The 12736-nt window shown below is 37.1% G+C and overlaps 2 protein-coding genes across 6 annotated transcripts; both read left to right on the forward strand.

Annotated features, from left to right (window-relative positions):
- The first annotated feature begins 617 nt into the window (after positions 1-617).
- Positions 618-5281, forward strand: LOC114153382 (very-long-chain 3-oxoacyl-CoA reductase-like). The gene is made up of 12 exons (XM_028031910.1): positions 618-703; positions 1723-1943; positions 2377-2423; positions 2584-2659; positions 2774-2884; positions 3118-3185; positions 3291-3335; positions 3418-3452; positions 3531-3612; positions 3709-3774; positions 4754-4903; positions 5001-5281. Exons 2-12 carry the CDS (start codon positions 1763-1765, stop codon positions 5121-5123), a joined length of 984 nt encoding a protein of 327 aa, XP_027887711.1. The 5' UTR covers positions 618-703; positions 1723-1762; the 3' UTR covers positions 5124-5281.
- LOC114153381 (testosterone 17-beta-dehydrogenase 3-like) lies at positions 1090-12726 on the forward strand. 5 transcript variants are annotated; one of them, XM_028031906.1, is made up of 12 exons: positions 1090-1136; positions 8288-8508; positions 9932-9978; positions 10139-10214; positions 10333-10443; positions 10915-10982; positions 11088-11132; positions 11215-11249; positions 11326-11407; positions 11504-11569; positions 12199-12348; positions 12446-12724. In XM_028031906.1, exons 2-12 carry the CDS (start codon positions 8328-8330, stop codon positions 12566-12568), a joined length of 984 nt encoding a protein of 327 aa, XP_027887707.1. In that variant the 5' UTR covers positions 1090-1136; positions 8288-8327; the 3' UTR covers positions 12569-12724. The 5 variants fall into 5 exon arrangements, with proteins under 5 accessions (XP_027887707.1, XP_027887706.1, XP_027887710.1 ...); XM_028031905.1 differs by lacking the exon at positions 1090-1136 and adding an exon at positions 7055-7194; XM_028031909.1 differs by lacking the exon at positions 1090-1136 and adding an exon at positions 7123-7194 and having other exon boundaries at positions 8478-8508; positions 12446-12726.
- The last annotated feature ends 10 nt before the right edge of the window (positions 12727-12736 follow it).

Below are 12736 nucleotides of genomic sequence, written 5' to 3' on the forward strand. Positions count from 1 at the left end.
GAAGCTATTATTTCCTCAAAACAAAAATGACGGCATGATTTATCAGACAAACAGAGTTTGATGATAACCAGCATGTTCTCGTCATTTGGGCTACAGGACTAGAATTGTACACTCTGTGCGCTATCACCATTGTTGTCACTCTGTCATTTAATCAGAGGCAGTATCAGTTTGTCAATGTACAAACATTCTCTTTGTTTCTTTTTTTCTTTTCTTTTTGTTCAATGTTTTTGTTGGCTCTAGTGGCCTTTATTTCGCAAACAGGAACGTGGGCTATGAGAGGTGGAAGACATGCGACCACGTCAAGGACTATGGCCTACATTGGTTGTGCCTTTGCCACCGCCACAACCCAAACGTTCCCTTTAAATGAAATAGTAGGATTGTTTCTACTGAAATAAACAGCTGACATATTGTAACTGTGACAGGTTGAAGACCAATTACTTTTTCTCCAGTGCAGCTCTGGGGTATTCTATAACTTCATAGCATTAAAATGTTTAGAATAAATATTAATTAATGTTTCACATACGTCTATAAATAATTTAAATGCAACTTATGTTGCACTAATATTTGTATTAATTTTATTTGAGGGACTTACAGCAGTAATCAGTTAACCCTTACGGGTCTGACCTGTAGTGCCACATTCACCACTAGGGGGCTTTTGCGCCAGAGAAGCAACATAAAATCATCGGGTGATTCTTTTTCACAGGTAATGGAGGTCGAAACGTTGTATATTGCTATCCTTTATATTGTAAAAGACATTTTATAGATAATCATTTATCATTTTTATAATCTTTGAAAGCATTTTTTTGTTTGTTTTATGAGTAGTCTGATGCAGCTTTGTTGTGCGTTTGCGGTGTGTTGGGTGATTACCATTGGACTAACGGCAGAAGCTAAAAAAACAGTTTGTTGTCCTTTTTTTTAATAGGACAGTAGATATTTAACTATATTTTCTCATTTTGTTCATCAATTGGCTTTTGTAGGTGATCATTTTTATGTTTGTGAACTTTAGAAAAGTTTCTCTCCGTTTTCATGACTATTCAGAGATAATGTGTCTGTGCGTCAGTTGTGTGCGTCAGTTGTGTATTGGGTGATGGCCGTTGGACTAACGGCAAAGGCTGGGAACCTGTGTTATTTTACTGGTCAGAACTATATCAAAACACTGATAGATTATTAATTATTTGTTAGTTTTATTCCCCACTGTATGTTATTGAAAACATATATTGTTGTGTTTTATTTCTCATATATAACTGATGAGACAGAAACAACCTAGAATCACTCCCTAGATTTTTTTTTTGTCATTTTCACAGGGTGTAACGCGACAGCATCAGCTTTTAGAAACAGTTAACATCTCTGTAATTGTGTTGATTACTGGTTTTTCTTGGGCCTCTCGTGATACAACCAGTGCCAATGCAGTGAGGACAGGTTATTTAAAGCAACAAACCATGCTATTTTAAATATATAATTTGCTCATTCTGCTTATTAACACTATCAGATACGATTCAGCAGGTAGAAACTGCTGTGTAATTTAGAATCTCAATTTGGTTGGTTAAAGTCAGAGGATGCGCCTGGGCCAGGTTTGCTTTTCAGAACCATTTTTTGTAACAAGTTCAGCATATTAACAATCAACCCTCCCTCTGCAGCAATCTCCAGGAAAACAACTTAGAGGGGGTGGAGAAATGTGGGGAGGAGCACAAACTAAGTATCTCCATTTCTTCTGTTAAAAAGGGAGACAACCGCTTCTAAACTCTTCCACATTCAGCTGAAAATGCTGCTTGCTCTGGACTTCCCCCACAAGGCGTTGATGATTGATGTTCTGGCAGTCTTAGGAGGTTTAACTGCGTCTCTCCACCTGCTGAAGTTCACCTGGAAATGTTGCCGTGGATTCAGACAGTACGTGTGGTCGTCGCGTTGTCAGGCGAACCTGCGGGCGTTTGGACAGTGGGCAGGTAAAGTGTGAGGAAATCCATTATTCACAAAAAATAATAATATTTCAAACATTTTTGAGATATTTATTTTTGTTCTATTTGATCAGACAATACAAAGTAAAAACAGAAAAAAGTAAATGTACAATAAAATGATCATGCCACCATACTTGCGATTTATACAGTTTGTTTGAAAAGGAGCATGTACAAGAGCTTTTGATTTCCCTGTCCCTCTTATTATCATTGACATGTGATTATTTAAATCTCCCCATAACAGATAAACTCTTAAAGTACTTCCACACTGACTGATATTTAAAATGCCATTCTCATCATAGAATGAGTAATTATTTACACAGTACTAATGTCAATAATAGCATTTTTGGTGTTTCAGACACCCATCCTATGTTGTTCCCAATCTCTACAAAGTTGATGTATCTCTACTAATTTCCTCATGCAGTTGTAACTGGTGCCTCGTCTGGCATTGGTAAAGCTTATGCCACTGAGGTGAGTTTGCAGCTTCATTTTGGAGAAATTAGATTTCAGATTTGATGTATTGGTTATATCTTTGCGTAGAGTAATTTAAGACAGAATCTACACATTTATCAAGACAGATTCTTGTCTGAGCTACAGCATGTTCACCATCTGTCTGCATGTCTTCCTGCAGTTGGCACGTCGGGGTCTGGATGTTGTTTTAATAGGAAGGTCTTCCAAGAGGCTTCAAAAGGTTGCCGAAGAAATCGGTGAGTCAGGCAGAGATGATGGAGGTGTCCTCTAATATTGTTGTCATAGCCAATAAACTCATTAAATTTCTCTTAAAGATGAAACTGTTAACACACATCTACTGTCTGCCTCAGAAAACAAGTACGGACGAAAGACTCACACCATCAAAGTGGACTTCACAGAGGGTGGCAGCATCTACTCAACCATAGCTAAGGAGCTCCATGACCTGCAGATTGGAATTCTGGGTAATATAGAAAAAACACAATTAGAAAAAAATTATTTATAAGCAGCTCGTGTTTACATTAAAAACATTTCTATGTTTTGCTGTTTTTAGTTTTCCTCCATATACAAAATCTCCTAAAACAGTTAAAAACAAGCGCTGTGTTTCATTATTTATCTTATATTTGCTATGTTTTATTTACTAAAATAAGACACGGGTAGTTTATTAATGAAAGTTCTTGTATTTTAAACCACACAGTTAACAACGTTGGAATGATCTGCAATGATCATTTTGCCTATTTTCTGGAAACGCCAAATCCTGGACAGGTGATCTATTAGAAATATCCCTTTTTTAGGGCCAAACACTGGATGATTTAAACTAACTGAGGCCATTGTGTATTTTCTAACTTTATTTCTATTTATTTTGAACAGAAAATCACTGAGATAATCAACTGTAACATACTCTCTGTACCCCAGGTAAGATGTCTACGCTAACATACCATCTAATGGGTTTCATACAACTTTCTATCTATAAAAATATGATGTTGTCACAATACAGATGACCAGGCTGGTTCTTCCTCCCATGGTGCTCAGGTATCCACAGACACATCAATAACATGCAACATTAGGATGACCAGATCTATAAACATTTGGGTTTCATCTCATTCCCAGAGGCAGAGGATTAATCATCAACATCTCCTCTGAAATGGGTCTCCGTCCACATCCACTGGTGGCTCTTTATTCGGCCACCAAGGTGTTTATTCTCTGGTGTTTATTTTCACACATTCATTCAATCCCATCATAACCTGCTCACTCTATGAGCCTCAACGTTACGTATACTTTGTTACAGACATTTTCGATACATTTCTCCCAGTGTTTACATGCTGAGTACAAGTCAGTGGGAATCACAGTCCAGGTAACGCACACCTGCCCTCTCTGAAACTGCACTTGTCTTAATGATACAGTACATTTATGACTGAAATATGTAGACTTTTCAATTTACTTGGTTTCTTTATAGGTTAAAAGAAGCTCTGATTAATTTTTTTTTCTATTTTTGCCCTCTTTTTAGTTAATGAGATTACACTGGACAACAAATGAATTTGCAATACTATATTAACACATAAGATCATATGGCTTGGAAATTAAAAAATAATGGATGCAGTAGCGGTAAATAATATCTGCATTGAGCAAGTACAAGAGAACAAATTTCTTTGTATTATGTTAGATCATGAAGTCTGCTGGAAGCCTCACTTTAAGCTTGTAAAAGCAAAAATAGCAAAATGTTTGGCAGTTCTGGCAAAAACAAGGCATTTGATGAACCAGGAATCCTGAAAGTTAAACGTTTCAATGGTGTCCTCACATTTGAATTACTGTGTGGAAATTTGGGGAAATACTTAAAAAAGCACTTTACTTTGTACAATGCAAATAAAAAGCAGTAGGGATAATTATTAAAATGGGATATTTAGACCATACAAATTCATTACTTTTTGAATTAGACATAATAACATTCATGGATCCTGTCAAATACAAAACTGGTCAAATAATACAGAGTAAGAAATAATCACTAACCAGAAAACATTAAAGACGACTTAAAAAATGAGTTTTAGAAAGCAAAAAGCACAAATACCAATGAGTAGCATGGGCACTGCAGTCTGTGGAGGGAATTTGTGGAACAATTTGGATGAGGACTTGGAGGACTGTATAAATATAAATCAATTTAGAAAATTATATAGAATATCTTTATTGCAATTGTACATGGATGACAAAGAAATATAAGAACACATTGATATTTTTTCTGGCATAATTTGTCAGTATATTGAACAAATATGCATCTTTTATAATGAATCTTGACCTTTGTTGTTATGTTATCTAAATTCAATGTTACTGTTCCTCAGTGTGTGACCCCATTCATGGTGTCCACCAACATAACAAACAACATGAAAGTCAACTTGTTTGTGAAGAGTGCTCCAGCGTTCGTCTATGATGCTTTGAACACTGTGGGTCACTCCACCTTCACCAGCGGCTGTCTGTCCCATGCACTGCAGGTCAGAGCAGAGCAGCAGTAAGCCATGATCTGTTCCGATGTTTCAACCCGTCTCCTTTCACGTCTTCACTTTTCTCTGCTTGCCCAAAATCCTACAGAGTGTGGCTTTCTCCATTCTCGTGCCGGACTGGCTTCGGATGTCGACATTTTTCATCCGGTGGCTGAGAAAACGTCCGAAAATAGAAGCTGGTCGGAAAGAAGTGACTCAGGAAGAGGAGTGAAACTGGGCAAAAAAAAATAACTGAAGGTTTATTTTGTTTTAAAAGGTGACTGAAATGACCGTTGACTTTTGTTGTCCAACCCAGGCATTATAAGTCATCTCATTACCGCAGAATATATGTTAAAACTTATGTATTATAAACATTTATTTATTAACATATCAGATTTGTGTGTTTTATGTCTCATTGCTGAGAGTTGAGCTAAATTGACTCCTTCAGTATTATTATCGTTACAGTAGCATAACTGTGCAATGCTACAATCACAAAAATAATTCAAAAAGCAAAATAAAATTTCTCAAATTTCTCACAGGTTGATATTTATGTGCCTCAGAAAAATATGGTGCTGTATTTAGTAAACAAATAAATACATTTAATATATAAATCTCAGCCTATTTAAAGTTATGCCCATGTGCTGTACAGCATATCCACTGGCGGCGCCGTAGTTATGAAAGCAGCTTTGGATTACGCTGGACTTGATAAAACACTAGCTGAATATAGCAAAATAAATCAGCACTCACTGTAGAAACTTCAGCAACTTGGATTCTGTGCCTCTCCACTGTTTCCACAGACTCTGTGACCAATGTGATGCTTTGCTTCATGATGTGAGAACAGCATCAAAAACTGTGTGTCACTTTGATATGGTAATTTGCTCCTGGAAGAAAAATATGCTTCAAGAAGGCTGTACTATAAAAAACTGTGAATTAATCAGAAGAAATCAAAATACAAGATTAGTAGAAAGTGAATAAAGGTTAAGAGGACAATTTCCAACTGCAGTAGGGATTAGAGGTGTAGTATTAAACATGTCAATTTTGTTTTTAGAAACAAAATTTCTAGAAAATTACACCACATGTTGGAATCTATCAGACTAATTCAGAAACACAAAAAAAACTAAGTTCCTCAATCATGTGTAAATTAAAATAAAGAGGCATTAAAATATATTCAGAAAACGCCAAGAAAATGTATACAAGTCAAGAAAACAGCAGGAATTTGCAAAGTAGCATCAGCTGATTTAGTAATAAGTGATGTGAAAGAGATTCTGATTACGGAGGCGTCACAAAAAAAGCTTTTCATGATGGCTAAAAATAACATCTCTGAACAGCTTCACTTTTATACAGTATAAAACGTTCAGTTTTATACAGCTATAAAACATCCTGGTGAGGTTCAGGTGTTTCCAAACTCCTTATAGCTTACCTGCGTTCCTCGGGGGGCAAAGTTTATGAGTGGGAAAATCAGCATTTCACCGTAAACCAAACGCGAACAGCAGCTGCTCACAAAATTTCAGGAAATGGAGTCGAAAGAACAACCAGAAGAGGCCCAGACAGCTTCAGAAAGATCTGGAGCTAACATGTAAGTTTTTCCCCCCAAGAAAGCAACAACTTGGAACTTGACAAGCACCTCTATTCACATTTGTTCTGAAAATTAAAGTGTTGCTCGCATTAACTGGCTTGTCATAGAAAAATTATACATTTACTTACCCAGTGAGGAGTAAAAAGGAAAAATACACATATATTTAACATAAACATGTTTGGTAGTGATAGGAGTTTGAGTATAATAATGTCCTCAAAACAAAAATGACAACATGATTTATCAGACAGAGTTTGTTGATAGCCAGCATTTTCCCATCATGTGGGCTATGAATTGGACACTCTGTGCGCTACCACCATCGTTGTTACTCTGTCATTTAGTCAGAGACAGTATCAGTTTGTCAACGTACAAACATTCCCTTTAAATGAAAGAGGACGGTTTCTGCTTAAACAAACAGCTGACACATTGTAACTGTGATAGGTTGAAGACTAACTGTAACTCTGTGATGATTTATGTAATTATTCATGTGATTTTATAGCATTAAAAGGGTTCAGAATTTATATTAATGGACATATTTAAGTCTAGAAACTATTTAAATACAACTTATGTTGCATTAATATTGTTATAGTTTAATAAGCAACTTGAAATCGACCAGTAGTACCACATCCACCACTAGGGGGCTTTTGCGATATCCTCTCGTTCCATTAACCTGTTGATGAGAAAGAAGCGACCTAAAATCACTACGGTGATTCTTTTACACGTCACTCAGGTAATGCTCGTTGAAACGTTGTATATTTGTATCCTTTATATTGTGAAGACATCTTATAGATAACAATTTATTATTTTTGTAAACTTTAAAAGCATATTTTAAGTTTTATGATTAGTTTGACGCAGCTTTTCCTGTGGGTCTGTGGGGTGTTGGGTGATTGCCGTTGGACTAACGGCAGAAGCTAAAAAAAAACAAACAAACTGTTTGTTGTCCTTTTTATGAGGAAACATGTTGTGACGTAGATTATTAAACTACATCTTCTTATTTTGGTTTATTAATTGGCTTTTGTAGATGATAATTGTTTTATATTTGGGAACTTCAGAAAAGTTGCTCTCATTTCCGTCGGTTTGTGTTTTGTTTTGGATGATGGCCGTTGGACTAACGGCAAAGACTGGGAACCTGTGTTATTTTACTGGTAAGAAACATGAAAACACTGATACTTGGCAGTTTGTTACTGTTTTTGATTTATTAATTAGTTCTTTTTCTGCACTGTGTGATAAGGGGGAAAATCTATTGCTATTTTTCTATTTATGATTCTATAAAACTGTTGATAGAGAAGCAGCCTAGATCACTCCCGTGATTCTTTTTCCACTGTCACAGGGTGTAAGAGACTTACAGTATTAGCTTTCAGAAATGGGAAACATCTCTGTTACTGTCTTGATTCCTGGTTTTGCTTGAGCCTCTTGTGATTAGATGCAATCCGTGCAGACAGGTTACTTAATGCTTTGACTCAAAACAACAAACCATGCTTTAGCTTTAAAAATCATATTTTTAAAGATGTAATTAACTCATTTTGCCTAAATGGTAAATTGGTTGTAATTGTTTAGCGCTCTATCAAGTTCATAGGACTCAAATACGATTCAGCAGGTTAATATGTTAGATATTGCTGGATCAGAACTTGGTTGGACATTTTGCTAAAGTCAGTGGATGTGCCTGGGCCAGGTTTGCTTCTTAGAAATACTTTCTGTGTCAACAAGTTCACCATAGCAACAATTACCCTACTGCAGCAATCTCTTGTAAAATGACTAAGAGGAGGTGGGGAAATGTGGGGAGAAGCACAAACTAAATGTTTTCATTTCTTCTATAATAAAAGGGAGAAAGCTGTTTCTAAACTCTTCCACATTCAGCTGAAAATGCTGCTTGGTCTGGAGTTCTCCCGTAAGACGTTGCTGACTGATGTTCTGGCGCTCTTTGGATTATTCATTTTGGTTCTCTGCCTGCTGAAATTCACCTGGAAATGTTGCTGTGGATTCAGACAGTATGTCTTGTCGTCGCTTTGTCAGGCGGACCTGCGGGCATATGGACAGTGGGCAGGTAAAGTAAAGTTTGTGCACACACACACAAATTCAACCAAATATTTTTGATGAAAAAGTTAAAATATAATTCCATAAATGTTCTCCACACCTTTATAAGCCTTCCTTAGCCATTATATTTACTCATTTATGTGGTTAAAATTCCACAAGTGGAACATATAATGTGCAAAAGCAGCTTTTTGTGAAGTTATTCTTTCACTCTAGACTTTTGAAATGTCCACATGGTTTCCCCCAGTCTATTATAAGCCTGGTGGGCCACCAGGCTTTACTTGTGACCCACCAGGCTAAACATTGCTTATTTATTTAAGTCTTTTTAAAATATATAGTTGGTGTTCAGATATTGATCGTCCAATCTTTTAAAAAACACATGATTATGAGGTGATCTTGTTAAATTTCCTGTCAATTTTAAACATTTTTTAACTCAAAAACACGACGGGCTGCTGGATGAATGACTGCCCTGCAACCCAACCAGCGGGCAAGTTTTCTGGGGGAAACCTTGCTGTCTAGAATGACATTTAGTGTGTTATTGTTTCATACATATGCAAAAAAAGGTTAACAGTCTTCCCCTGACTTTTCTACCACTATTGAGTATTGGCTGAACTATTTAGTGATCACTGCTCTAAAGCATTCAAGCTACTAAGATAGTTTAGCTACTGAAACATCTTCTGTACATTTCTGTGCTCTAACTAAAGCTAGGTTTTAGTCACCTGGGTGTCTAAAATGTTAGCTCGGCCAGAAATCTTTTTCTGTCGCTGCCATTCATGTGTGGTCTGTAAAGAGTTAGCATCCCCTTCTTGCTGATGAAAATACTAACTTCTAGCTCTAACATGCTTTGTGTGGGGTCTACGCTGCATAAACCCCAGAATGTCATTTTTCCTTGAGGGGAGGGATTAGAGCAGGGGTGTCAAACTCCAGTCCTCGAGGGCCGCTGTCCTGCAACTTTTAGATGTGCCTCTGCTGCACCACACCTGAATGGAATAATTAGGTCATTAGCAAGGCTCTGGAGAACTGATCTACACAAGGAGGAGGTAATTAAGTCATTTCATTCCAGTGTTTTGTACCTGTGGCACATCTAAAAACTGCAGGACAGTGGCCCTTGAGGACTGGAGTTTGACACCCCTGGATTAGAGCTTTCCCAGGCCACAACTTGAACTGTAAATCTCACTCACTTATAGCAAAAACATAAACTCAGGACATTTTCAGTCATTTACTGCTTATCTCATCCCTCATCATTAGCTCGGGTCTTTTGAAGCTTTTCTTAGCTTTTGTTTTGACAATAAAGTTGTCTGAACAGTGAAATTATATCATGTGTACATTTCGATCAGTTTGCTAAAAGAATCTGTCCTACCAAACTTAAAATGTATGTTTTTAAATCACTAGACATTCTACAAAGTTGATGTATCTCTACTAATTTCCTCATGCAGTTGTAACTGGTGCCTCGTCTGGCATTGGTAAAGCTTATGCCACTGAGGTGAGTTTGCAGCTTCATTTTGGAGAAATTAGATTTCAGATTTGATGTATTGGTTATATCTTTGCGTAGAGTAATTTAAGACAGAATCTACACATTTATCAAGACAGATTCTTGTCTGAGCTACAGCATGTTCACCATCTGTCTGCATGTCTTCCTGCAGTTGGCACGTCGGGGTCTGGATGTTGTTTTAATAGGAAGGTCTTCCAAGAGGCTTCAAAAGGTTGCCGAAGAAATCGGTGAGTCAGATTTGATGAGATGATGGAGGTGTCCTCTAATATTGTCGTCATAGCCAATAAACTCATTAAATTTCTCTTAAAGATGAAACTGTTAACACACATCTACTGTCTGCCTCAGAAAACAAGTACGGACAACAGACTCACACCATCAAAGTGGACTTCACAGAGGGTGGCAGCATCTACTCAACCATAGCTAAGGAGCTCCATGACCTGCAGATTGGAATTCTGGGTAATATAGAAAAAACACAATTAAAAAAAAATTATTTATAAGCAGCTCGTGTTTACATTAAAAACATTTCTATGTTTTGCTGTTTTTAGTTTTCCTCCATATACAAAATCTCCTCCAACAGTTAAAAACAACTGCATAGCGTAGCTGATGCCTGAGCTAAAACCTAAAGTAAAACTTAATTTGGAGGGAATTGCTGCCACCTCCTGGTCAGTTCAGAGGTTGGTTTCCATGGAGACTAGACATTGCAGGTGGACAGACTCTTCTGTTCAAGACACAGATTACTTACGTGTCAAGAGATGGATAGGCTGTCTGCATCTCCTACAAGTAAAGGAAGATATTTGATTAATTCAAACCTCCTGATAAGAGAAACACTGTTTTGGTTTATTACGTATCTCACACTTTCTGCTTTTTCCTTAAAAATAAGACACGGGTAGTTTATTAATGAAAGTTCTTGTATTTTAAACCACACAGTTAACAACGTTGGAATGATCTGCAATGATCATTTTGCCTATTTTCTGGAAACATCAATTCGCGGACAGGTGATCTATTAGAAATATCCCTTTTTTAGGGCCAAACACTGGATGATTTAAACTAACTGAGGCCCTTGTGTATTTTCTAACTTTATTTCTATTTATTTTGAACAGAAAATCACTGAGATAATCAACTGTAACATACTCTCTGTACCCCAGGTAAGATGTCTACGCTAACATACCATCTAATGGGTTTCATACAACTTTCTATCTATAAAAATATGATGTTGTCACAATACAGATGACCAGGCTGGTTCTTCCTCCCATGGTGCTCAGGTATCCAGACACATCAATAACATGCAACATTAGGATGACCAGATTTATAAACACTTGGGTTTTATCTCATTCCCAGAGGCAGAGGATTAATCATCAACATCTCCTCTGAAATGGGTCTCCGTCCACATCCACTGGTGGCTCTTTATTCGGCCACCAAGGTGTTTATTCTCTGGTGTTTATTTTCACACATTCATTCAATCCCATCATAACCTGCTCACTCTATGAGCCTCAACGTTACGTATACTTTGTTACAGACATTTTCGATACATTTCTCCCAGTGTTTACATGCTGAGTACAAGTCAGTGGGAATCACAGTCCAGGTAACGCACACCTGCCCTCTCTGAAACTGCACTTGTCTTAATGATACAGTACATTTATGACTGAAATATAATGGTGTGGACTATTGGTTAAATAATTGTATGAACTAATCCAATTGGTTTCTTTCTAGATTGAAAAATCCTCTTAACATTTTTTGTCATTTAATATTTTATGATGTTACAAAGGATAAACAAGTTGATTTGCAGTACTATCCTTACTTAACTGGCTTTCTAAGGATAACAGGCATTTATTTTGAGAGGATAGGAAAACCTATTTAAGAGTTTGGGTAGCTTTCCAATGTGTCAGTGCTCCAAGGGCTAACCCAACACAGAGTCAATAACAAGACCAGAGAATAACAATGTCCATGTCCAAGAAGAAGACCAAATCAATTGAACTGCATATTTTTGCAGCACTAATAAGGATATTTCTCAGGTGGAGGAGAAATTCCTATAAAAGTTACTTCAGCTAAAGGTCATCACACCATTTCAATCAACTAGTTAATCTAAATTTTAGATTTATCTTGTTTTAAACCAGGGATAATTTGTCAGTATATTGAACAAATATGCATCTTTTATAATGAATCTTGACCTTTGTTGTTATGTTATCTAAATTCAATGTTACTGTTCCTCAGTGTGTGACCCCATTCATGGTGTCCACCAACATAACAAACAACATGAAAGTCAACTTGTTTGTGAAGAGTGCTCCAGCGTTCGTCTATGATGCTTTGAACACTGTGGGTCACTCCACCTTCACCAGCGGCTGTCTGTCCCATGCACTGCAGGTCAGAGCAGAGCAGCAGTAAGCCATGATCTGTTCCGATGTTTCAACCCGTCTCCTTTCACGTCTTCACTTTTCTCTGCTTGCCCAAAATCCTACAGAGTGTGGCTTTCTCCATTCTCGTGCCGGACTGGCTTCGGATGTCGACATTTTTCATCCGGTGGCTGAGAAAAAGTCCGAATATAGAAACTTGTCGGAAAGAAGCGACTCAGGAAGAGGAGTGAAACTGGGCAAAAAAAAATAACTGAAGGTTTATTTTGTTTTAAAAGGTGACTGAAATGACCGTTGACTTTTGTTGTCCAACCCAGGCATTATAAGTCATCTCATTACCGCAGAATATATGTTAAAACTTATGTATTATAAACATTTATTTATTAACATATCAGATTTGT

This window comes from Xiphophorus couchianus, chromosome 11 (genome assembly GCF_001444195.1).
Source record: "Xiphophorus couchianus chromosome 11, X_couchianus-1.0, whole genome shotgun sequence".
Classification (NCBI taxonomy): Eukaryota; Metazoa; Chordata; class Actinopteri; order Cyprinodontiformes; family Poeciliidae; genus Xiphophorus; species Xiphophorus couchianus.